At 40.1% G+C, this 24,920-nt stretch overlaps 1 protein-coding gene across 1 annotated transcript; it reads right to left on the bottom strand.

The window, feature by feature from the left end:
* Window positions 1-4,695: 4,695 nt before the first annotated feature.
* HEPACAM2 (HEPACAM family member 2) lies at window positions 4,696-24,347 on the bottom strand (the record flags this gene model as incomplete). Its single annotated transcript, XM_084260158.1, has 10 exons — window positions 4,696-4,732; window positions 6,703-6,815; window positions 8,682-8,755; window positions 10,031-10,068; window positions 10,190-10,214; window positions 10,299-10,424; window positions 13,213-13,509; window positions 18,282-18,566; window positions 19,623-19,973; window positions 24,278-24,347. The coding sequence occupies 10 exons, from the start codon at window positions 24,345-24,347 to the stop codon at window positions 4,696-4,698; spliced, it is 1,416 nt and encodes a 471-aa protein (XP_084116284.1).
* Between the last annotated feature and the right edge of the window lie 573 nt (window positions 24,348-24,920).

Below are 24,920 nucleotides of genomic sequence, written 5' to 3'. Positions count from 1 at the left end.
AAGGGGAATGAGGAGAAAACATGACAGGATTTGTTCTATTTCCTCCAGTCCCCCCACTTCAAGTTTTGAACAGATGCCACATTCTCATTGTCCCCATCTCCTATTTGAGGACCCTGATATATACCTCATCTAGTTTAATGGGTGACCTCTCCATTGGTTTTGGTACGATTTAGAATAGATCTTACACCAATAAATAAAAGCTTATCCAGCTCTTTTGAATGTCATAGTACCAGTGAGAAAAGGGCAAGATTCCAATACAAAAATATTTTATTTTTCACCCACTAAAATTCTCTGATGTTTCAGAGGGTTTTTTTTTCATCACAGATTATTGTTTTTCCACCTCCCCTAGAAGGATTTCCCTGCCAGAAGTAGCTAACTGCTCTGTGTAAACTTTGGAAGAAGGGTAAAGAATGAGCATAGCTTGAACAGGAATTTAAACCACGAGTGACATTTGTTTACCAGCCAGCAATACTCAAGGCAGAGTAAAACAATAATAAATGAGAACAATATAATTTAAGCATGAAGCAACGTGCCTGTGTCTGCTCTCTGTCCATTGCAGTAACACATTTCTATTTGAGGAGCCGGTTCTGCTGCCATAGCTAGGAGAGCTGTTTAAGTCAGACAATGAACTCTTCTTCTTTCTACAGCAAAAGAGATTCCCCCACCAGTTGAGTAAATTCTCCTTGTAAATGGGTTGGAGGAACCTGGCTGCCATGACCTGCAGACACATCCACGTGTTTAGAGAGTAGCTGTAGCTAGATGCAGAGAGGAAGCACGAGGGCAGCAGTGGGGCTGGGGGGGTACAGCAGAGCTGGGTGTCTCTCGCTGCACCGCTGTCTGACAAGGGAAGGGAAGAGGAGCTCCAGGGGACATTTTACTTCACCTTCCCCGAAAATAACCTAAACCTAATGATTTATGTCCTTTCCAGGGAAAAAGCATAACCATACACAGACCCACAGAAGTGTAGACATTATGTGCCACATAAACAATATTATTTTATTAAAATATTGTACAGTTATTTTGCATAAGTTTAAAAGGCTGCTAGGGTGGGTGTTTGTCTTAGATTGCTGAAGTCATCTCATGCTATTGGCAGATGGCTTCATCTGAATTGGCTTGCTGGTCCATTAACAAGACATGAGCACAGATTTTGAGTATTTCAGGAGCCTCATAATGCACTTATGGACTCATAGAATCATAGAATGGTCTGGGTTGGAAGAGACCCCAAGGATCAGTGTTCCAACCTCTCTGCCACAAACAGGGACACCAACCTCCAGGCATGATCTAGACAAGGTTAATCATGGATCCACTTAATCATGGGCCAAAAGGTTTAAAAGTCAGTTGAAAAGAATGAAGAACAGAACTGACATTGAACTGTTTTATTTTTGTCGGTCATATAAACACTTAAAACAATACATACTCCTGGGAATTTAAAATACAGAGGCTCCAGAGGTGGAGAAACTGTAATTTCTGTAAATCCATCTGCATTTTCTGCCCTGCAGTGACATCAAATGTGGTAAGATGGAATGGAGTCAAGCACTTCAGAAGTGCAGTTTCAGTATCCACTCCAGCAAGAAGACGAGGAGAAGCATGAGAATCAGACTTGGCACATCCCAAAGGGCTGTCCTAATTCGAAATGCACAAACTAAGTCAGCTTTGAATGAACGATGGAGGAATTTCTGGGGATGGCCCCTGAACTTCTCAGTCCTTCAGGACAACTTTGGTACTTGAGTTCTGCCCAAGTCCTGCCTTCATGTCAGAGGGTTATTCTTAGGGAGCAATTCTAGTAGCTGCATTATCTGTGAGATCACCTCAGTATTTCTCTCAAATCTGGACAGCACCAGCTGCCTGTCTGAAGCGGCAAGTCCTCTTTTCCTCATTCACAATGGTGAAATTGTCCTTTTCCCTTTTTTTCAGCATCATTAAATCAGAATTTTCACTGAAAACAGTGTTATTTTTCCTCAGCTTTGAAAGGTGGAGGTGGGAAGAATGTTTAGTAAACAGTGATTAGGGAGGCATTTTAAATAAGTGCAAATTGTTTTTTATAGTACAGGGTGCTTTGAATAATCCGGTACAGCCTGGTTTACAGGGTGGACACACTGTATGCTTTCTCATTGCTTACCCTAAGGTTTTTCCACACAATTAGCTGTTACTGAAGTTTTTTGGTTTTTTTTCTCTAGATAATTCCAATTAGTGGCCAAAGGAACTGGGGCTGTTCAGCCTGGAGAAGAGGAGGCTTATCACTCTCTGCAACTATCTGAAAGGAGGTTGTAGACAGATGGGTGTTGGTCTCTTCTTCAATTAGCTAGAAAAAAGGACAAGAGGAAATGGCCACAAGTTGCTTCAGGGGAGGTTTAGACTGGATATTAGGAAAAGTTTCTTCACTGAAAGAGTGGTCAGTCCTTGGAACACGCTGCCCAGAGAGGTGGTGGAGTCACCATCCCTGGAGGGGTTTGAAAAACATGTAGACATGGCACTTCAGGATGTGGTTTAGTAGACACGGTGGTGTTGGGTTAACAGTTGGACTTGATGATCTTAGAGGTCTTTCCCAACCTTAAAGATTCTGTGATTCTAATTCAATTAATAATTCCCTTTTTCCCTGGCTGCAGCTAACTGGTGCCATCTTATAGCCGACCTTGTGGAAATAAGAGTGAATTTTCCTGCCGGATTCAGACACTTGCTAAGAAAAACTTATGAAAGAGGTTTTATTTGTGAAGGGACCAGTAGCACACTGTCTGTTTAAACAGAGTAAGGTTAGTTTCATTTGCACCAGAATTGCAACTTTAATGTGTTTCTGCAGCTCACAGAAATGACTCAGATCTTACTTGCTCTTCTAGTCGATGAGAAATGACTTTTTTATTTGCAGCAAATAGAATACGAGTTCAAATGCAAAAGAAACAAAATTTAATAAGAACATGTTATTTTGAATAATATACATATGTACATTCAAAAACTGTGACTGCCTGGCACATCAGTTTCTGTGCTTGTAAATTAAAGGATAATGTTACATTAAAAGAGTTAAAAAATCTAGTTTATTTTAAACCCCAGCTGTATTTTGCAGTCTGACAGGTTGCATCTATTACTTTTCATGCCAACATGGAGACCTTTTCCTGTAAAAGACAACCCCAGTGAAAAAATCCCACACGCATTTTTTTTGCCTTTTAAAAAAATAAAACAAGCGTGAGAGGCACCTTGTGCCTAATGCCTTTTATTGTAATAAAACATATAGGTTGTATGCTGCAATTTTTACACTGTCCCTTTGGATTTTTGTATTCACAGGTAAGAAAAAAAAAGTAAGGAATAACATCCCCCCCCCCCCCCTATTTTTCAACAAACTATTAATTAAAAAGAAGAAAAAAAATAATAAAAAAGGGCAATTTGGAGTAGCCAAAGGAAGGGGATTATCAGTCTGGGAAGAGATTGCTATTTCAAGCAAAGCTGTCATAAGCCTCTGCCATTTTGCCATGCTTTGATTTCCTGTTCCCATGTTGTCATACACATCCAGAAAAAAACAGACATGCTCACACTTGCCTACAACATTGCCTTTCTTTTCTTTAAAAATACTGGTGCAGACTTATAAACAAACCAGCAGTTCTAAACACAGAAGCAGAACGGTTCTTCAGCATGAATGACAGCTCTGGGGACCTATTTGTAACAAGCTGATACTCACTGAATGTTTAGTGTCCATAACATCACAAAGTTTGAAGCGATACAACTAGTGGCAAGCCTGAGCCATAGATACTATAACGGTGATACAGCACCCCACACTGCTGCTGTTTCTGTACTAATATTTCAAGTAGCTCATACGTTAGCAGCAGCACATACTTCGGCACCTGCTATAGGGGAGCAGCAGCGGTGGGCTGAGTCGTTGCCGTCCGCAGTACACACGCCACGCTGAAGTGCCTGGCAAGGGTTGGCATCCTCACTGTGAGGAAGGAGCCTTGTGAAACGGTGTGTCTGAGAGGAGAGGGAGGTGATGCACGCTTATCTTCATTTGAAATGAAAAGTAAAACTAAGTTACCAACTGTTTCTGCTCCCAGAGAGTTGAGCTGTCAGTGCTTAGGTATAAAAGCTGGTTAAACTTCTTGCTATTTAGCTTTTGCAGTCATTTTGGGAATTTTTTTTTCGTACATGGAAGAGCCTGTTGTCCAGTTTGTCAGAGGATCTGTACTTAGTTTAAAAAAGTGTGTGAGGCTCATAAAAAAAACCTCCAGAAGAAACTTAAAAGAGTGGATTTAATGAAATTTTTGAGTAAGTGATAGTCACATAATACCGTGTGACTGTGGAGCCCAGAGATGGAGCAGAATGGTTTCCTCAAAAACTGATTTCATGTTTTCCCTCTGATTTTTTGGAGGAGCCGGGGAGGCAAATCTTCAAATGACTGTTGTGAACAGTGACAACGTCACCATGCAAACATAAAAATGCAAAGCCAGTGATCATCTCAGCTCATTTTTGGCTGAAATTAGGTTATGAGTCTGTCAGTCCAAACCCAAGAGAGTTTAAAAGTTTAATTGCTTTCCAGAAGTATGCTTACTTCTTAAGAACTGGGGCACATCTACAATGTTGCAACTGTTCAGTGCGTCAGAGGCATACCTGTGTGTGTGTGGCTCTGTGTGTGTGTGTGTGTTTATGAATAGATAAAAAGGCTGATAAGGAACGGTGGAAGGAGGAAGCTGTTCCCAGAGTCTTAGGCATCAGCTAGTCCGTGTATTTGCTGGTACTGTCACTGGGATTTCTGAAAGCAAGAGAGAGAACATCAGTTAACACTGCAGAAATTAGCTTCAAAGAGAGGACTTGACAGATTCTCAGAGTGTGAATCTGAGAATGAAACAGGGGGCCTGATTTATTTGTCTTTGCACATTAATTCTAATCAATTTATGAAATTACAGCAGCTCCAGTCAGAATCATTGGGAATAGGACTGAAATGATCACAAACCTGTTTGGCTCCCATAGCATCCATTCTTTTGCTTTGCACAAAGAAATTGCTGCTGTAAGCGGTGTGCAGACAACCTCTGTATCATTTTTCCCATGAAAATTGCTGATTACTGTACAGATGGCTGCAGACCAAGTCTGTGGGATCCATCCGTAACCAATTACTACTACGGGAGTTTGGAATTACTTTCCCAGCTCTGTTCCCTATTCTGTGGTGTCTTGTTTTTCCCTTATACTGAATGCTGGAGCATCCTGCTTCAAGCACCAGTATCCACTTAGTTGTCCTCCTGTACTGACCACTCAGATTGCTCCTTTGTGGCAGGTCAGGAATTGGAAACTCTCTAATCCGAGTAGTTTCCCCATTATCATGTTTAGCAGATACTGTTTTATTAGTGATAAATTTTTTTACTATGTTTCTTTTTTAATATATTTATATATGAAAAAAGCAACAAAATGAGTTTAAGCAAACAAGTCCTGTACAGCTACGGGATATGTTTGGTGAAGTTTGAGTCAAAATTTGAACTGTCACAAAGTTCGTTACCTTTACTTTGAAATTATTTGGTTTTTAGAGTGGTCATGTGCCAGTGAGAAAATTGAGAAGGGAGACATGTAGGAGGAAGAGTAAGAAAAGATGTACTTTATAATACTTTTTTTTCACATCTGGTTTAAAAAATCATCTTAATGTTCAAAGTGAGTAACTCTGCACAGAACAAAAATGGCATTCGTAATTCCTTATTGCTTTCTCCCTGAGCATTTGCTTTTGCAAACATGGCTCAATGTTTGCATACATAATTTGGACACGCAGTTGAAGATGAAACCTGCACAAAATTGATAACAGTGTAAGCACTGAATGCTAACACAGTCACATAAACACTGTGATTACTGAGCCAACTGATTAGTGTACTGGGGAATGTGTATTTTTCTTTTCAACCATAAATGAAACAACATATCATAAAAACATGGAAAATGTGGTATAATAGGCTTGTTACCAAATAAAGTCTTGTGTGCTGTTCTTAATTTCTAAGAAAGACTGTTGGTATTTGTAACAGATTTATGTCAGCTCTACCACAATTACAGAAACTTTACAGTGTATTCACTCATCTCATGCCAAACAATGCTACGAAGTCAGTGAGTCTGTGAGTCTACCAGACACTAACTGCATAAGCACAATGTGTTGTGGTCTTCCTGGTATTTAATTCAGCAAAAGTGTTTCTGTGGAGTTCCCATCCAGGGTACTGCAGAACAAGAATTGTTTTGCTCTAAATCGGTAGTTAAGATACAAATTAAGACATTGCTTACTCAGGTATCTAAGCATTGTCCATATTTCAGTGAGCACTGAAAACTACCACTGGTCACTGGTCAGATGACCAGTTTCAGCACAACAACCCCCTCCAACTCTACTTGGTACATGGCTGGCAGGTCTAGAAGCTGTGCTGCTGATTAAACTCCTTTGATTGAAGACTCAACCTGCTCAGTAGGAAGTGCTGAGATCTCCGTGCTGTGAAACTAGCCACCTTCCTCGAACATCTGGGAATTTTCATTTGAAATTGTGTTTGAAGACTGGCATGATCAATCAGCAGACTGGAGTCTTGAGGAAAAGTGAGGGACTAGATAGGAAATGGTGGAGGAATTGGTGTAGCTTACACTTGGGTTTTCCTTCCTAAACCCTCTCTCTGCAACCAAACTCCATCTACCAAAATGTAAATTAATTCTTCTGGATGCAGCAGTATTTGTCTTTGAGCTACTGCATGAGGTACACAAGCTTTAACTTACTGCTGATGGTCTTCTTGTAGCTGTTCAGGAATATGCTGAATAACTTCATAAACTGTATTAAGCATATCCTGCCCTGAGACAAAGTCCGAGCCAGGAACAGATTGACTTGAGACCTAGAAGCAGCAAAGTGTATTCCTAGTGTTAGTACAAATGGGAAAAGATTCCACAGAAAATAATTTGGTAATGTAACTTCTCACTGTTTTTAAACTTTTCCCTCTCAATGGATTTAACAGTTCACATCTGTTCATTTACATTTCATTTCGAGTAACTTTTCATCACATTTATAGTAAGGCAGGCAATGAAGATTTAGAATGCAGCTCTTGCATTTAACATAGCAAGTATTTTGTATTAGCATACCACAAGTCAAGGAGGGAACATTTAATAAAGAGAGAAGCAGGAGGAAATAGTAAAAAAAGGAGAAAATATTCAGGGAAACTCCCACCAGCATGTCAAAGAGAGAGAACTACAAGGAGCTTCCATAAATGAAGAAATAATTAAATTGTTCAATATATTAAGTATACAAATCTGCTTTGATGTCAACACACCACCTAGACTCCCCACCTGTAAGGAATTCTCAGTCTTTCTGCCTATATCCAACCTCAAGTTCTTCATTACCTCAATTTCCTTATTTTTCTCTTTTTCTGCAAACTGAAGCGAATCAGTGGATCAAATGCTGACTTCATCTGCAATGCCATAAATCTGAGTAACAGAATCTAAACCAGCAGAGCTTCTCCTGTTTCTTGACATTTTACTGGCAATTACAATAGATTTCATTGCTGATACATCCATTCAGTTGTCCTTGTCATCTCCCTGTCCCTTCCTCACCTACTGAGGCCCCGATTCTGTAACATTGTGACTTTGTGATATGATCAGCCTAAGGGATATTGCAGTGTGCCTAAGGCTCTGATGATTTGGGGTCCCACCTCTGTACTTAATAAGCCTCCACAAACTTTCACAGATGCACTTCAGCTCCTCTGTTTTCTAAAAGCCTTTTATTTCTGCTGCTCTGAAAGTCAGTCCTCTCCACGAACCTCTACAATTGTACTCTAGCCCTGGAAATGTCTATTTCAATCACCTAACCCCAGCAAAGGTTTTGTTAATCTATGACCGTTTATTGCCAATGCATGGTGTATTATGAGAACTAATCATAATAACGAAACAGGTGTGACAGCTGATGTGACCCTGTGTGATGATGTTTTAAGAGCTCTCCCTTACCTGACTGTGTTCTCTGAAGGTATGAGACTGTGTTGCCAGAAATTTTCCCTAGCAAAGGGAAAGTGCTTCTACTACTTCCTCACAGTTTCAGTTTGTTGTCCCTAAATTTTGTGGCCCCATTTCTCATTTTTTCTGTGTCCTTCTACACCCCATCAGAATGATCTCCAACTGCTATACAGTAATATCAGCAAAGGCACAATGCAGAGAAGTGGCATAAGTAATAGGGCTTTTTTTCTGCTAGTAGAATTCCTGTGCTTAAGTCCTCCTCAGCAATTCATGAAGATAATGAAATAATTCATGTGAAATACAGCTGAGATTTAGTTTACATATTTTTAGAAGGAAAACTTCACATACCCCCTGAGGCTTTTATGCACTGGCCAAGCTGTATGTTTCCTGAGCAGCAATATTAGGATGAAGAGAGAAAATGGCATCATGATAGTTAATTTGCTTGTGTGGCACAAGTGGCCCAGTGTGACCCACCAGCCCAACACTACCACTGTTCTTTTAGAACGGGGTAACCAAGCTGAGATCGTTCCCTCTAGAGCTTGTTTAGGTCCTTACCATGCCATGTTGGTACAAGTACTGAGCTAGTAACACAGTAAAAGAGTAAGTGCTGGGTAAACAACTGCTGTGAATTATGGTGTCATACAGACATCTGTAAGAAAGTCACAGAAGCAAACTGACAGAAGCATTCTAGCACAAATATGTAGTACACCTTAAGAAGTAGAGCAGAAACCACCATTTTATGATGTAAAATCACATACCCTAGAGCCACTGGCAAGATCAGGAATAGCAACAAATTCATATATTCCAAAATCATCCAAAGCACTTTCATGTCCTAAGGTTAGAACAAACAAACATGAAAACAGATGTCGAGGTGTAACACGAACCTGGAAAATAAGGACTGGAGAAGGAATTTGGCCTAATTTTTAAAACACCTGAATATCAGTTGTTTGATCAGCTTTAATTCACTTCCTGGCCAAGCTCCTACGCTGGTGTGGAGTGAGGCCGGGCAGCTGCACAGCTGGTGTGCACACTCCTTGGCTACGTCCCACACCTCGGACCATGGGAGGAGCCTCTGCAACGGTTTTGGTAGAGCCCTTGGGACTCTGCTGAGAGGCTAAACAGACCGATTTACTTTCATTTCCCATAGAACAGAGATCCAGGCCGTATGCTCAGCACACCTACACTGGAGTGAGGCGGCACCGCCTGGATCGGTTATAATGCCGAGAACAAAATAAGGGGAAATTATACTAATAGGTGCCACATTATTTAACTGGTTGACAAACTGTATCTTGGGCTTCAGATAAAACTTGTAGTTAGGGTGGGAGCCCCTTTCTCTACTGTTCCACTGGTCAGATCTGAGACTCTTGGTTGTCTCTTGGGCTTCACTCCACAGCAAAGGCTGCAGCACTAAAGCTGGTGTTGACACTCTGTTCTCCAACAACACTTCCTAGGGTGAAGGACCCACTATGCTCAGGTGACTTTTCCTTTCCTTCCTAAGCTTCATAGACTTCCCTGTTCTCTCACAAGTAGCAGCTTATGGCCTGCTCTGATGCTTTGGTAGAAAGGGATGGGAATAACGGTACTACTCTAACAAAGGATAGGGGTATCCAGTCTTTCCTGCCTATGATGATGTGGGAAGGACTGTGGAAGGAGAGAGGCAGTAAAAAAAAACATGCTGGATCCTGATGACACAGAGAAAGGTCATACAGAATATGGTAGAGGCTAAAATATATATACCCTAATGTCATCTTCACTTCTCATGTATTTGGTAGTGGATTGGTGCCATGATCATTGAGCAGTGTGATCCTCCCATGGTGTATCACCTCTCGCTGCTATCCCATAACACCATTGATTTATTTTATGTTGGTGGAACAAAGTCTAGGTGATTCTAGATCTGGGAATTCAAGCCAGTGGGTGCACACTGCTGTGAACTCCAGGCATGAGCTAAATCCCTACTGACCTGCTATTATTTAAGTGATCTAACACAGAGATAGGTGTGCAACCCAAGTTAAAAACACACTTCCCTTCCTTTCCTTCTTTCTTTTTGTATGTGGAGATGCAGGAATGGATTTTGACCTTATGCTCACATTTCATTCATTAGCATTACCTGAAAACGTCTGTGCCTTCCTGTAATCAGCCTCTGGCCTAGAAAACACAAATGTGATTCAGGTTGATGTCATAAGCCAAGGAAAGAAAACTAATATGATAAAATGCAATTATCTTGACAGAAAGGACTTCAAGACCTAAGAATGACTGATTTTTGTACCTGCTCTGCAGCTTCTGTTGTAGCACTGAAAAGAAGAAAAAAAGAACAATCATTCTTTTTGCTCTGATGGTCCAAAAGAAGATCTGGAGTGTGCTTAAGTTTTACATACCTTTGTGTGGCTGGTATCTTTTCCATATGAATAAAAAAGCCATGGCTAGGATCAAAAATAATGAAATTCCTGTTATTACTGCAAGAGATGACAAAGATTTTCCTTTCTGGGCCAGCTTTTCCAATCCTGTGACAAAAAAGATGAGTACTATATTTAGTCTCTTGTTCTGTATAATGTGCTATATGACACTGAAAAATGCCTCTTTTGAAATTCGCCTGAAACTAATAAACCTACACAGAGATATAAAATAGATACAGAATTTGGCTTCTTGTAAATTGGTAACATTTTCTCCCTGCCGCTCCCTCCCTCCCACCAGCCCGGATTTCTTGAACTGGAAAAGCAATGATATGCATCTCACAAGTGAGTCCAGAACCTGCAGCTAAATGAAGGTCACTAAACATAATCCACGATCTACAGCATCACAAAAAGTACATGCATTGTCTATTTTTAAAGAGAAATGCTGAACTGCCAAGAAATGAGGGGACAAGTAGGTGGGCAGTTTGTGCTAGAGGGGAGGGAAATCCTCCTGGCTGTAGGACCTGTGGAGTAGGAGGAACAGCTAAACTATTGTATTTTTTCTAAAGATTTTCAGGTCACTGACAGTCTGGTTGTTTTTCATAGAATCATAGAATCATTAAATGGTTTGGGTTGGAAGTGATCTCAAAGATCATCTAGTTCCAAACCCCTGCAGGGACACCCTCCACTACATCAGGTTGCCCAAAGCCCCATCCAACCTGGCCTTAAACATTTCCAGGGACAGGGCTTCTGCAAGCTCTCTGGGCAGCCTGTGCCAGGTCCTCACCACCCCCGGAGTAAAGAATTTCTTCCTAACATCTAATCTAAACCTACCCTCTTTCAGCTTGAAGCCGTTTCCCCTTCTCCTGTCACTACACACCCTGGTAAACAGTCCCTCTCCCACTTTCCTGTAGGACCCCTTCAAGTATTTGTAGCCTGTAATTAGGTCTCCCCAGAGCCTTCTCTGCTCCAGGCTGAACAAGTCCAACTCTCTCAGCCTGTCTTCATAGAAGTGCTCCAGCCCCCTGGTCATCTTCGTGGCCCTCCTCTGGACTCACTCCAACAGCTCTGTGTCTTCCCTGTACTGGGGACCCCAGAGCTGTATGCAGAACTCCAGGTGGGGTCTCATGAGAGCAGAGCAGAGGGGCAAAATCACCTCCCTTGACCGGTTGGCCATGCTGTTCTTGATGCAGCCCAGGACATGGTTGGCCTTCTGAGCTGCTAGCATATGCTGCCAGCTCATGTTGAGCTTGTCATCGATCAGCACCCCCAAGTCCTTCTCCTGAGGGCTGCTCTCAATCCCTCCTCCACCCAGCCTGTAGTTATGCTTGGAATCTCATCAGAAGCCAACAAATGATGTTTGTTTGTATTCACATCTAAATACATCCAAATATTTCTTTCCTTTCTTCAGATCTTTTGCTGAGATATGCATTTGCAGCAGTTTTCCAGCAGGAGTTACTGATACAACACAAATGCAGTATGTATACAATTACATTCACTTTTTAAACCATGTTTGAAACACTTGCATAGAATTTGCAAAGACAGGAGTACATAAGTTAGGAAACGCCAGAGGCAGCTGCTTATGCACCCTTAATTTCCTCCTTTTGATCTGGATTGTGCAGAATTCATGCAATTAAAGGCTGTGTCACAATCCATGCAGGGAAATTAATGCTGCATATTTGTCAGTGCCAGCTTTATGAGTGCAAATCAAATGTGTAGCATTTAGCTGAATGTCTTTCCAGTATGTCTACAAACTCCTGTGTGAAGAATGTTACTTGCATCTACCTCCACGTAACTCACTGGCAGTCTGCTGGCTGTGTGTGCAGTGGCCATCACAAAGACTCAGTACATGGATTCAAATGAGATGAATCCCGAAGATGTGGGAAAACCAATCACTGCAATTTTCACCATATTTCTTTCATACTCCTTCAAGGTACTCCTGTCCTCAGAAAAGAAACCCCAAATGCTGGAGAATCAGCTGAGTTCTTAAAAACATGCTTTAAAACAAGTAATTTCAGATTTCGACTCAATAAATCTTGTCTCCAGAGACATACCAGTGCAGACAACAGACGTTTAACACATTCAAGATGACCCAACTCAAGAACAGAGCAATGACTTGTATATGTAGTGAGATACATCCTCTTATTTCATTATTGAGTCTTGGCTAAAATGGTCTAACAAACAGCTTAGTGGAATGATTGATATATTGGTTACTTATTGATATAATTGTTTTCTTGATAACTTTTCTAGCATTAATGAGGCAGTTATTTATAGCACTAGATAGGTGACTTTTGATCCCTTAGGTGGGCAAGTTGTGTAAGGCTTTCTAAAACACCAAAGCTCCTGTTGCTGCTGGAAATGGGGTTTCCAGTATTTTGAAAGGCACAACCCAGACTCTGCATGTAGGATTGGATTATGGGCACCTGGAGAAGGGACGTAGAATAATATTCATGGTCTTTGGTTAGCATGTTGAATCAGTTCCAACCAGAATTTCGCCCAAGCAGGGTCTCCAAGGCTTAGCCTCCTGGGTGAGTTCATACTTCCCAGAGTCAGTCAGTGCTGCCTTGCAAAATGCAGGCTTGACATATGGATTTAGTGCTGTCTGACTAAATATCCACCCAGAAGAAAATGGCTACAGAGGGGGAAACTAATCTTTTAAAATTTTTAAATAAGCAGGATAAAACGTTTTTACAAGGTTTATTTGGTCAAAATATCAAATATGTTTTCTTCACACCGTGAGTAAAACCTGGATCCCACTGAGTGGCCAAAATCCCTTTTACTACATGTTTAGCAAGACCTCACTTCTGATATACGTCCTTTCACTAAGAATGACTTCCTTTTGCTGGGGCTGACACTCTTCTCAGATGTTATGGTTACAGCAGTGAATTCAGGTTCTTACCTACAGAAGTAATGACGACAGTGAAGTGAGTTTCATCTCGTCTGCCAGTCACGTTGTTGACAGCAAGGCACATGTAATCTATTGTCTTCTGGGCCACTTTATCAGATACAACTTCCAGATGGGGTCCGTATTTGATTACCTGAGTGGTATTGTCAGCCCTCTGAATCCACGAATACGTATTTGGTGGATTTGAATCCGCTGAGCAGTCGAACAGTATAACTTCCCCTACATCGACTGTAAACACTGCCCCTACATTCAGACCTTTATCTGATTTTACTCTAACTCCATAAGGTCCATCTGCATTGGGAAAAAAAAGAAAAAGAAAAAGAAAACAACCATGGAAAAATGGAAATCTAAGTGTATAATAAAACTTTAAATAGAAGCATAGCTCTAAACTTAGAATTTTTAAATTAGACTAGCCTGTAGAATGGCTGGCATTACATTCAATCGTTTGAATTAAAAGGCTTTCAGTTCAATAACTTGATCTGTACTATGTTTAGCTCAGACTACAGTCACTTAATGCTGATCTAATTGCTGTTTAGGGAAACAGCAGAGGTCTGTGCATTGTTCAGTATGATAAAAATAACCCTGAAAACTGCAAAAACCTGGAGAAGTTAAGAAGTAAAGGAGCAGGTCTTCTTCAGCAGCATATTTGACCCTTTTTAGTTACATGCCAAACTCACTGACAGAAATAATGTCTCTGCACATTTAAATGCAAAAAATTAGCCTTGAAATATATATAAACATTTGACAGGATGCTTTGCAATATGATAATTATTTTGGGAACGATCCTACAGGTAAAAAATATAGAGTGCCTTAGGCAACTTCAGAAAAACTCTTCCACAAACGACTGCTAAGAAACATCCCCTTCACCGGCGCTTGCCTGTTATTGGTATTTACTTCCCTTTTTTCATCTGGTAAAGGATGGGAATATACTGAACTTGGGCTATTTCATAAAAGAAAGCAAACCCCCTCATTGACTGTTTACAGGCAGCAACACAATTGTTTAACTCAGTTCTGCTTATCAAAGTCTTCCTTCTTTAAAAGCATTAGCTCTTACTTTCATTGGTAATAAAACCTTTGATATATGTAAATAAAAATTAATGGCAAAAACAGCTGGTTGGTCTCTGTGCCCCTCACTGTAGTGGGAGATTTGGCACAGTCTGCAAAGGGAATCAGAACTGGGGTCTGCTTTTTCATCAGTACCGTAAGACTGCAGCACTAACAGCAGCACTACACTTCTGTAAGAAAGCTGCAAATCAAGAGAAATCATCATAAAATCACCAATGGGCAGTAGGTGGGGAAATATATTTGAAAAAAAACAAAGAGCAGTTTTCCTAAGAAATATTCAAACCTTGGCCAGCTCTGAAGAGTGGCATTCCTTGATGAAATTGACACAAGGAAACCCTGCCACTTCATTCGGACAGTCATTCACCTCTCCATCATTGTGTTCCCTAGGCATTGGGCAGCTAAGCGATATAGACAGTTTCAAGGGTGCTTCCAAAAACCAAGTAATTAACCAGGACTACATACATTCTAGCTTCAGGAAATTCAAGCAAGGGAAAGAAATCCCACGTAATTTGTCAAATTCAACTCCTTTGCCATAGAACGGCAGTTTCTGCTCCAGCTCCATGGCAGCAGCTTCTTCCAGTCTTGAAATAATTGATTTTTGGGTCTTGCCACTGCAATAGCCATATTCTGGGGTGCATTATCATCGAAGGTAATGGCGAATTGGAATAATATTAATGAGAAATGAAGAAGAAAGCAAATGACTTTTGATTCTCAGTAACAAAGCACAATGACAGCCTTCATTGATCTCACAGCAATACTTCTCCTTTCCAGTATTGTTCTCAACAGAAACCTGCCTCTTGTCTCCATGAAGCCAGTTAACTAAATGACTTGTAAAATAATAAATCACCTGCTCTGAGTAACAATTTACTGCTCTGTGGGAATATTTCCAATCGCTCCTATCACCACGAGACTGTTGCAGTTTCCAAGCAGATGGCAGGTATTTACTGTGAGTGACCTTTTTTTTATCACCGCCGGTTAACTCCCCCGCAGCAATGACATATGGCGCGTAGGGATCCCGGGGCCTGTTCTGGATTGTTATTGACAACTGGGAGCTGGGAGACAGCCTAGCTCTGCGGGCTGGGGTTGGACCGAATGATGTGACTTTGTATAGCTCGGGGAGTAAGACCCCCAACTCCCATGGAGTATGGGGTATGGATAGTAGCGGGACTATCGCAGTCTTTTGGCATCACATTGTTTTGTCTTAACATTTTTTCCAGATTTTAAATTATGCACAAAGCAAACACTCACCTCTGATGAAATAAAAACTACATTCTGAATGTGCAAATGCTTAGAACAATACTTCCTCAGGGGGAGAAAAACTGAATCTCAAAGTTTTTGATATACAGATCTTTTAAGCTGTTTATCAAAAATCACTCAAAGAACAAAAGGTGCCAGAAACGTGGACACTGAAGTAACTTTGCCATTTTAAAGTTCTACAAAACCAGGTTTTCAGTTTAGAACTTGGAAAGACTTTTCAAATTTGCCAGAAAATACGTGCAGCTGAGTGAGAGAGAAGGGAGGAAGCAGTACCAGACCTGAGACTGAAGGGCACACACCTTGTTGGTGCCAGTGTCCCAGACACCCATCAGTGCACTAAAAGCTCTGGAACCTGGGACAGGCTGCCTAGGGGGGTTGTGGAGTCTCCGTCTCTGGAGACAGTCAAGACTCTGTGTGACCTGTCCTAAGGAACCTGCTTTGGCAGGGGGGTTGGACTTGGTGATCTCTTGAGGTCCTTTCCAACCCCTACGATTGTGTGATTCTGCAAGCCAACCCTGCATGCAACGGGTCAGGAATGCGGGCACGGAATGGGCTGTGCCACAAACGAACAGAGCAGTCCAAAAGCTAGCCAGAGTGGCAAGTATTTTTCTAGCCTGACCTGATTTTATAGCATTTTATGAAGGCTGTCAGGTTGTGCTCCATACAGTGTTCCCAAGTTTTGTACAGGTGTTCTCCCAAGTTTTGTATAGGTGTTCTAGGTGTGTTAGTAGCTCATTAAAGTGAGAAAAGCCATAGAAACATTGCATTCATATGCATACAGCTCTCATCCTTATCACTTTAAGCACTCAAGTGAGCTGAACTTGTGATTGGACAAAAGCAGGTATTTTAAAATGTACCATCTTGAGGAAGGGATATGATTTTTTTTTTTTTTTAAATGGTAATTATTAAGTTGAAACTCCATCAGTGCTGGTTATTTTCTTGTAAAGCATTTTATCATGATTCCTCTGTCTAATGTAATGGAAGCTCAATTTGTACTTGCCCTGGTTAGGACTCTTTGCAGCAGCATCATGTTCATATCTGCATTGCTTTCAATTTTATAAGCTGCACCTAAGGGATCAGCTCTCATCTAACAACAGCCTTGTTAGTCCTTGCTAATTTAGACAGCCTTTTTCTCTTCTCCTGGTGCAGTGTAGAGACTCTCACACACCCTTTAGATGCAAGATACTCCCTTATCCAATTCTTCCAAGTTATAATTAAAAATAAATAAGTAGATATAATGATTGTGGATTAAAGGAGGAGGACGATAACATTACATAGTAAGAGATGTGGCTTCTGGATACACTGGTAGTACAGTTGTAATAAGTCTAGGGCATGGGCTGTCCAGCAGATGCCAGATGACACAACCAAGCAAAAAGCAAGAGTGAGCACCAGTGCCTCGCTGGACAGGAATCCAGTTCCAGTCTGTGCCATCCACACTGGGCCACTGGGTAAACTGGTTCTATCTGAATAGGGCTCTCATCTGCGAAGGACAGTTCGACCCCTGGGGACTGGAGGATTACAGCATTTCAAGGTCACATATGTAGCATGTGCTGCTTGCAAATCTTGGAGGCACCGGGAGCTGGCATTACAGGAGGGATAAGGAACAAAATGTGTCCTTTCTAAGATTTCAAGTATAATTGTTGAATACCAAGCCAGTCTTTTGTTTCTTCCAGTTCGCTTCATTCATGAACTCAATCTATCTTCACAGGAATCTCAGGTGCTTTCATTTCCAGTCCAAATATATTGCTAGTTTATGGTTTATTCATCTGCCAACATTGGTCTTTATGCAAGTCTTCTTGTTCCCTCATGTTTCCCATTCCATGTGGGAAGCAAACACTCCTTTCAGCTCTGATTTTGCTATGCTAGACTGAGTTCTCTGAGGTTCTTCTCCATTCCTTTCTGTTCCCTTTCTTTTCAGTTTGAGGTCAGCGTTCTCGGATGTGCAGGGACTGCACAGACACACAAGGTCTAATCTTGTGTGTGCTATTAGTATTCCCCGTATTTCCTTGTTGGAATTACTTTGCTGACACACCCTAGAATTTCATATATCTTTCTCATGCCTGAATCACACTGCCAGTTCACAGACATTTTGTGATAGCTCAGTCACCTGGGCTTGCTGCCTCAATCTCCATCTTGCAATCAGTCTCCATCTTATGTGCAGAATTTAATGGGTTTTATTCTCTAAAAGTGCATATCCATTTATTTTTCATTAGCAAATTTCATACCAGTTCTAATACTCTGTCATTCAGTCCTCACAGTTTAATGTCACAGATGATCTCCATCAAGATACTCCCAGTCTTTATGCCAATGTCATTAATGGAAGTATTAAACAGGACTGCACTCAAAATGATTTTGAGGAAAACCACTAATACCAGTATTTCAGCTTGGTACTTCCAGTATTTATCTTTTTTGATACAGATTTCTGTCTCCATTTTATGCAGTATTTTCATGTATACCCATCTGATTATTTTTTTTCCTTGGACTCACATCTACTCCAGATCTGAAGATGTCTGTACTGTGGAATTCTTGAAGTTCCTATCTGAATTCTGCAGTTCAGACTTACTTTCCCAGCTACAGAACACTGAGTAACTTGCTATTACACTGCAGTAAGTTAGAGCTGCTATAAAGAAGCTCACCTACAATGTTGCCTCAACTGTTTTGTGCCTGTTTCCATAGTTAGAGGCACTTGTTCCAGCCAGATCATGTATACAAAGGTAATTATGAATATTTCATATACTCACAATATATGGTTGGTGCAATTATCTCACTTTCCATTGCACTGACAGGGTTAGATACCAGACAGCTGTAATTCCCAATATCTTCTTTTACAACAGGAACAATTAGAAGTGTAGCATTGTTTGATGAAAAGGTGTAATTAGGGCCAGGATGGAGAGGCTTCCCATTTTTCATCCACTGGTAAACTACCCTTGTACCTTTATTCACAGTACATTTTAAGGTAATGTTCCCTACATATTCCACTACTCCTGAAGATGGTTCAGTACGTACAATTGGCTTTGTGACAGGAACTGTAAAATAAAGAGATAAAAAGAGTTGTAAAAATGATGAGCCAGTATATTACAGTCTGTGTTGTCAAGCTGACACAAATAGCAGTCATAATCCTCTCTGGAAAGTACTCGGCTTTCAAATTTTATTTATTAAACGTGGTTAAAGATTGAAAAGAGAAGTCCATATTCTCAGCTGGTGACTGTAAGAATTGTTCTAATACTTGAATAAAACTAGACCACTCGCATTACTGGCAGTAGGACAAAGGTATACCATGGCTTCCAGCTCCAGCCTCACAAATACATCCCTGGGGCCATGGAAATGAAAAGAGTGCAAAGCATGGCATTGCCCCAGCCTGCCAGCTCCTCAGTATGGCTGCCCACAGCTCTGCTGACACTGGGCACCGCTGGAATATGCTGCTGATGTGGTCATGAGGATGGCTGCAAACTGGGATGGGTATGGGGGTTAAATGGCACTTACAAGTCTGTCATGTCACGATGTCATTTGTTTTGTTATTTCAGGCCCGGCAGTTGCAGGGCTCCCTCCATATAATCCACAAATTACAGTAGCCTCTTGTCATACTTTTACATTATTCTCTTCTGCTTCCTTTTAAAATTTTTCTAACCCCCTCTACCATCACAAAGAGGCAACTGCAGTACTCTAGGAATTCAGATCTGGGCTTCTTTTACAGGCACAGGGTCACTTGCAAAAGTCAGCAACTCTTCTTTGATAGTCACAGAAGTTGTGCAGGGAAAAAGACCATCTGAAAGTTTTTGCATCCTCATGATTGACAGCACAATGGAGCCTTATGAAAACTTTTTTTTTTTTAGCAATGTCTAATTTCACTTTAATTACTGGTTTCTATACCTCTTCCATTTTTTACTTATGATCTAGGTACATCAGTCAATAAATTAACTTTTTTTAAGATGACCTATTTTAGCATTCCCCCCATTAGCAGTAGAAAACAACATATTTGTTAGTATTTATTCATGTATCATTGCATTAAATGATACACTACTGTGTAATGAACTACTGCAATATTATATTCAAAATGAAGATACTGTATTTCACTAACTTACCATCAACAGCTACTTGAATCTTTTGACTGGCAGCTATTGTCCCATTTCCACGGACATTGACTTTCACAATGTAATTGCCCTCATCACTTGTATGCAATGGATTGATCATCAAAGATGCATTTGGTGGTATGAGGGTAAACTTGTGCTGGTATTCCAAGTCTGGAACTACTGTTTGATTTACAGAGCCAAGCAAGTATTTTGGATTACTCTGAGGCCTCTCAAAAAGCCAAATTATCTGGATTTCAGAAGCTGTTGCACTGAAATTGTAGTCAACAGTAAGATGGAGTGGTTGCCCCTCAATACCATGGATGGTATGAGATGGTACTGTCAACTTCAAGGCAGAACAAACACCTGCATAAAAATGAAAGAACAAACAAATAAACACAAATGGAAACCCTAGAAAACAACTGAGAAAACCTCACAGAGAAAAAATTCTCAAGGTTAAAGCTTACCCATTTTTGTATAGTTATAATTCAGATTTCAAGTAAGAAAGGGGCAAACACATACTGGCTTCAGTGAAATTGGGTCTAGCCACAGAGCTCCAGCTTTAAAATATATGAAAAGCCAAAGGAAAGGGATTTTCAGTTTCTGGCCAGAGGATCTTTCATTGTTTGACAAAATGAGAAAATGTTCATTTACCTTAACATTTTAAATATTTTCCTTTTAAAATATTCCCAATTTCTAACAGTCTGAGATTGCAAACTCAATTTTCAGGGGCTTTTTTTCTGGGTTGGTTTAGCTAGGGTGAAACTTCTTTGTCTGACTTTGCCAGTTATACTGAGAAACTGCAAATCTAAGGAGCAGCACTTCTATCTCTGATTAAAATTATATACAAGTTATTATGGCCAACTTCTCTGTACATGTGAGACTAAATCCAAGAAATATTACTAAGCCTGCAAAAGTCAAGCATTCTGATTTTAGGAGAGAGCAGAATTAAGGTTTGCTGTTGACATGCACAAAAGCAAAATTTTCAGTCATGATTCATCTGGTTCTCCAAGAATCCTGCCCATCTTGGGGTGCAAAAAGGGCACTCCTCAGCTAATCACCAGCTTTCCAGTATATTATTTTTGAAGCATTTTCCATTGTTTCAGCCTGAGACAGATTCATAGAACATCATTAAAACTTTACTTTTAGGACCAAGTGATCGATTTCCATGTGAGCTGTTCCACAGCACTTACAAGTACAGCAACGGTGTGAAGTGTTGACATTAATGGATTGATTTCACACCACCATTATAACCAATACAGCATTACAGATGAGGACTTTAAGCCCAGAGGGAATTAACAGACAAAACACCCACTTATTTTGGATGATCAGTTTGAAATATTAAGGACTGGATTTGTTAAAATACGTCTAAGCAGATTTTAGTGTATTCCAGATGTAACTCCTATTGATCTCAGTTGCAGGTTTGATGGCTCAGCTTTGAGTTCTCAGTGTTGCTGAAGAGCACAATTCAAGTGCTAAGTCAAAACCCTACAAAAAGTGCAACCTCATGTTAGTAAGAATATGGGGCAAAAAAAAGAGAAGTGTAGAAAAACTACGGAAAGGTTTAAGAGAAGGATAAACCAGACAGAGAAATTTACATGTTTAAGTTTTTCCAGGTGAAAAACCTGAAAGGCTGAAGCACATAAAATTGAAGTCTCCTCCCCACACCATTTTTAATAATATGTGGCCTGTTGTTCTTGCACTGTTTTCCAACAACTCCTAGGAACTTGCTAGACTCCGGTTGTTGGTTGTTGTGAACTCCCTCTGTGTGAACCTTACAATGAGTTTAACCGCTGTTGTCCATCCGAGTAAGAGAGTGTTAATTCCTCAGTAAAATCCTTCACAAAACATTTACTGTTGGAAATGTGTTTCATATGACCCATCAAATACATTTCAATTTTTAGATTTCCTTAAAAATATTTGTCAAACACTGGGAGATCTGAAAATGATAAATTCAAAGTTCCTCATTCTTTAGGCAAGACATAGCTCAGTTTTTGAGTCTGTGTAGCTGTCAGTAAGCAATTGTGCTGTAGGACAAGAAGCCAGTAACAGCTGCAGTCCAATGATAAAATATGTATAATGTCTCTCACAGATCTGTTTTGTGTGAAAATTAGCAAAATGCAAGCAAGCCTACTGAGCACCAGGATACCTGGAACCACCCTGTAGTACAACTATAATACAGTAGAGAGATAATTATACAGAGAACTGTGGCTGGAAAACCTAATTTCTTTTCCTTTAAAAATGTGGGAATAGAAGCTGTAAATTAACTTTGTTCCACATTATTCATGGGGAAAAGCAGCTTCATGTAACAGTCTGGAAAAACATTTTGATCTGCAGCTAAGGAAATTCTTTTAGCAAAGACCAGGTGAGGGCAGAACCCCCATTTTCTCCTGGAGCCCATTCAGGAGTGGCTTTGGGCTGCTGCCATTTTTGCTGCTCTCTCTGAGTCTGATGGGGTGATTTCATGGGGTGCCATCAGCATGGAGGAGCTCCTCCATGGCTGGCAGGGTGAGAGGCAAGGCAGGCTCAGGCTTGGAGATGTTAATAGATAGCAATGCTTTCAAAGGTGAGGGTTTTACAGGAGCAATGCTGGGAGACTTCTGGTTTTGAGAGAGATCGAATCTTTCACAGTCTGGAGTATGCTTCATCAAAAGGGTTGTCTTCTTAACCAGAAGGGTTGTCAACCACTGGACCAGGCTGCCCAGGGATGTGGCTGAGTCACCATCCCTGGAGGTATTAAGACGTCGTGTAGATGTGGTGCTTAGGGACACGGTTTACTCATGGACTTGGCAGTGTTAGGTTAATGGTTAAATTTGATGATCTTAAGGGTCTTTTACAAACAAAATGATTCTGTGACTCTATTCTATTAGACTAATGTTGATTTTTAGTTAAAACTGAAGACTGTTATGACTAATCCTTGAATTAATGTTAACACTGAAATCAGGCCCACGTAACAACTCTTACTTCATTCTCATCAGGCACAAATGCCATATATTTTAAGCCTACTTCTATATCTCTCTGAATATAATACATGTTTTTTCAGGGTGATGAAATTCCCCAAACTAGTTTTTGTATAATGTACCAAAATGACCTCCATTTGGAGCTCAGTGATCTGTGCTGTGCTTCCATCTCCCTTTCCTGTCACCAGTATTAGCAAGCACAACAGAATCTTTGTTGACATAAAACACGGGCTGCAGCTTTAGTTTAAATAAAAAACTATGACATAACTTTGAGTTTATGGCACAAACTGAAACCTGCTTAGCAAGGTTTTATCATTCTCTAAGTTTAACATGCACATCTCCTTGTCAAAATTAAGTTGGATCCATAACAACTTTTCACAAGTGTGTTCACTCAGCTGTTCCACTCTCAAAATCACTGAACTTGGGGTAAAATGTCATTAGATCAGTGGCAACAGTTTTTCCACATTTCACAAATACGTTAAATTATGAGAGGAAGAGATATAATGAACCCAGAAATCTGCAATTCCTATATCCTGCCTGCACTTACAGCAGGAGGGATTTAGGAATACTATTCTCCAGTCTGGGATTTTTGCTCAAGAACAAGTGTCTACTGGACACTTCCACTTAATGTTAGCTTCTGAGGCCAATGTTTTCAGTGGGCTTTGTGTCATGCCCCCAATACACCTGATTCTTGGCATTCTTTCCACAGTAGTAAGAGTAAGGGTATATGATGAGAATTCCTGGTGAACAAACCTGTACTTCAAAGCACTCTGCTTGCGCACCACTATCTCTTGTAGGATTTTAATTTAAAAATGTCCAACAAAGCAGTAATGTAGATAAAGCAGATATTCACTGTACTTTTCATCAAACAAGGTTTTCATTCTTTAAGAAATCTATTAAACTTCATAGAAAACTACACTGTTACGAAGCCAAAACTCCTGACAAAGTATTTAGCTCAAAATCAAGGAAACTAGATGACTGTAGATGAAGTTCCCAAAGTAAATACACGAAAAATTGTCCTTACACAAGTAAGGATGCATTACATTTGTAATATCATATATTTCCTCTGTTGATATTTACAAAAACAATTAAACATAGAATTATAAGAATTTGTAGAAGTATAAGTTTGTCTCACATTAGATCACCTGTCAAAGCACACAGAACATCGATTTTTTATCAACTGCATAAAAACTGTAGATCTCAAACAAACATACTATTAATGGGAAGACATTCTGAGAGCCTGATTTAGTTTTAATGCCAAGTGCATTTAAATATTATGTACAAATTTTCCGTGTTAAGTATAAGGCATCATAACAAACTGCAAAATAATGTATCACTAGCACTGCTTCAACATAATACATTTTAAAGACCTACACAATGGTTTCTGTATAAACCTTTGGTTCACAACCTGTCCAGCCTTACTTGTTAAAAAGAACATAAAATGAATATATACTATGCAATAAAAAGTCACAATATATATGTAATATACACATTATGTACAGCACTGTTTTTTGTCAGCTACTAAAAATCTATAGCTCCACTCCTAAAACAACGTCACTGATTAAGAGCTTTTAGGCTAATTTTTTGGAATAAAACATCCAACAATGCAACAGAACTATCTTCAATTTTATAAAGATTGATTCTGTAAGTTTTATAAAACCAAGTCACATTTCCACAATGACATCAAATACAATTCATATTGTTTCTTACCTACAAGCAGAACATATATTCTGCACTGCAAGTCCCAAAAGAAGTTTGCTAAAGGGCTCCATGAAAACATCCTGTCCCACACAAATGCCACCTTCTTCTCAGTGCTAAGCCAGGGCTTGGACCTGCAGCTGCTGGTTTATTTGCTAGGGAAATCAGCAATGAGTTAACAGGCCCTATCCTGTCCCCTGCCTTATGTGATTTGAATATGTGTATACAAAGAACAAAGGGAGTGGAGCACCTGTTAGATGAGCACTCATCTTCATTGCCTCTGACTTTATTGTAACCCTTCCCTGGCAGTCACAGCAAATACAACACAGAAAGTAATAAATGAGGCGCAGAATACAAAGTACATTCGATTAATAAAAATAAGTGAATGCACCCAATGTACATGTTATATAGCTATTAACATCCTTTAGTTGCCGTTTCATAAAAAATACGGTGCTGCTAGATGGTTCTCTTATTTCAAAAGTGGTGGTAATCAAAAGGTATTTTTTCACATCTTTTCCAGTGCCACACTCTCTTTCTCTCTTTTAAATATCGAGAGCAAGAACCTTGCTTAAATATTTTCCTAGAACTTTCTATCCCATAATTTTTATTTTTTTGTTAATATTAGTGTAATTTGGTGATGATTTAGCTCTCTTCC

The sequence above is a fragment of the Gallinula chloropus genome (genome assembly GCF_964237585.1).
Source record: "Gallinula chloropus genome assembly, chromosome: 2".
NCBI lineage: Eukaryota > Metazoa > Chordata > Aves > Gruiformes > Rallidae > Gallinula > Gallinula chloropus.
Note: the sequence above shows the minus strand (reverse complement) of the source record. Positions and strands in the feature narration are given on the sequence as shown.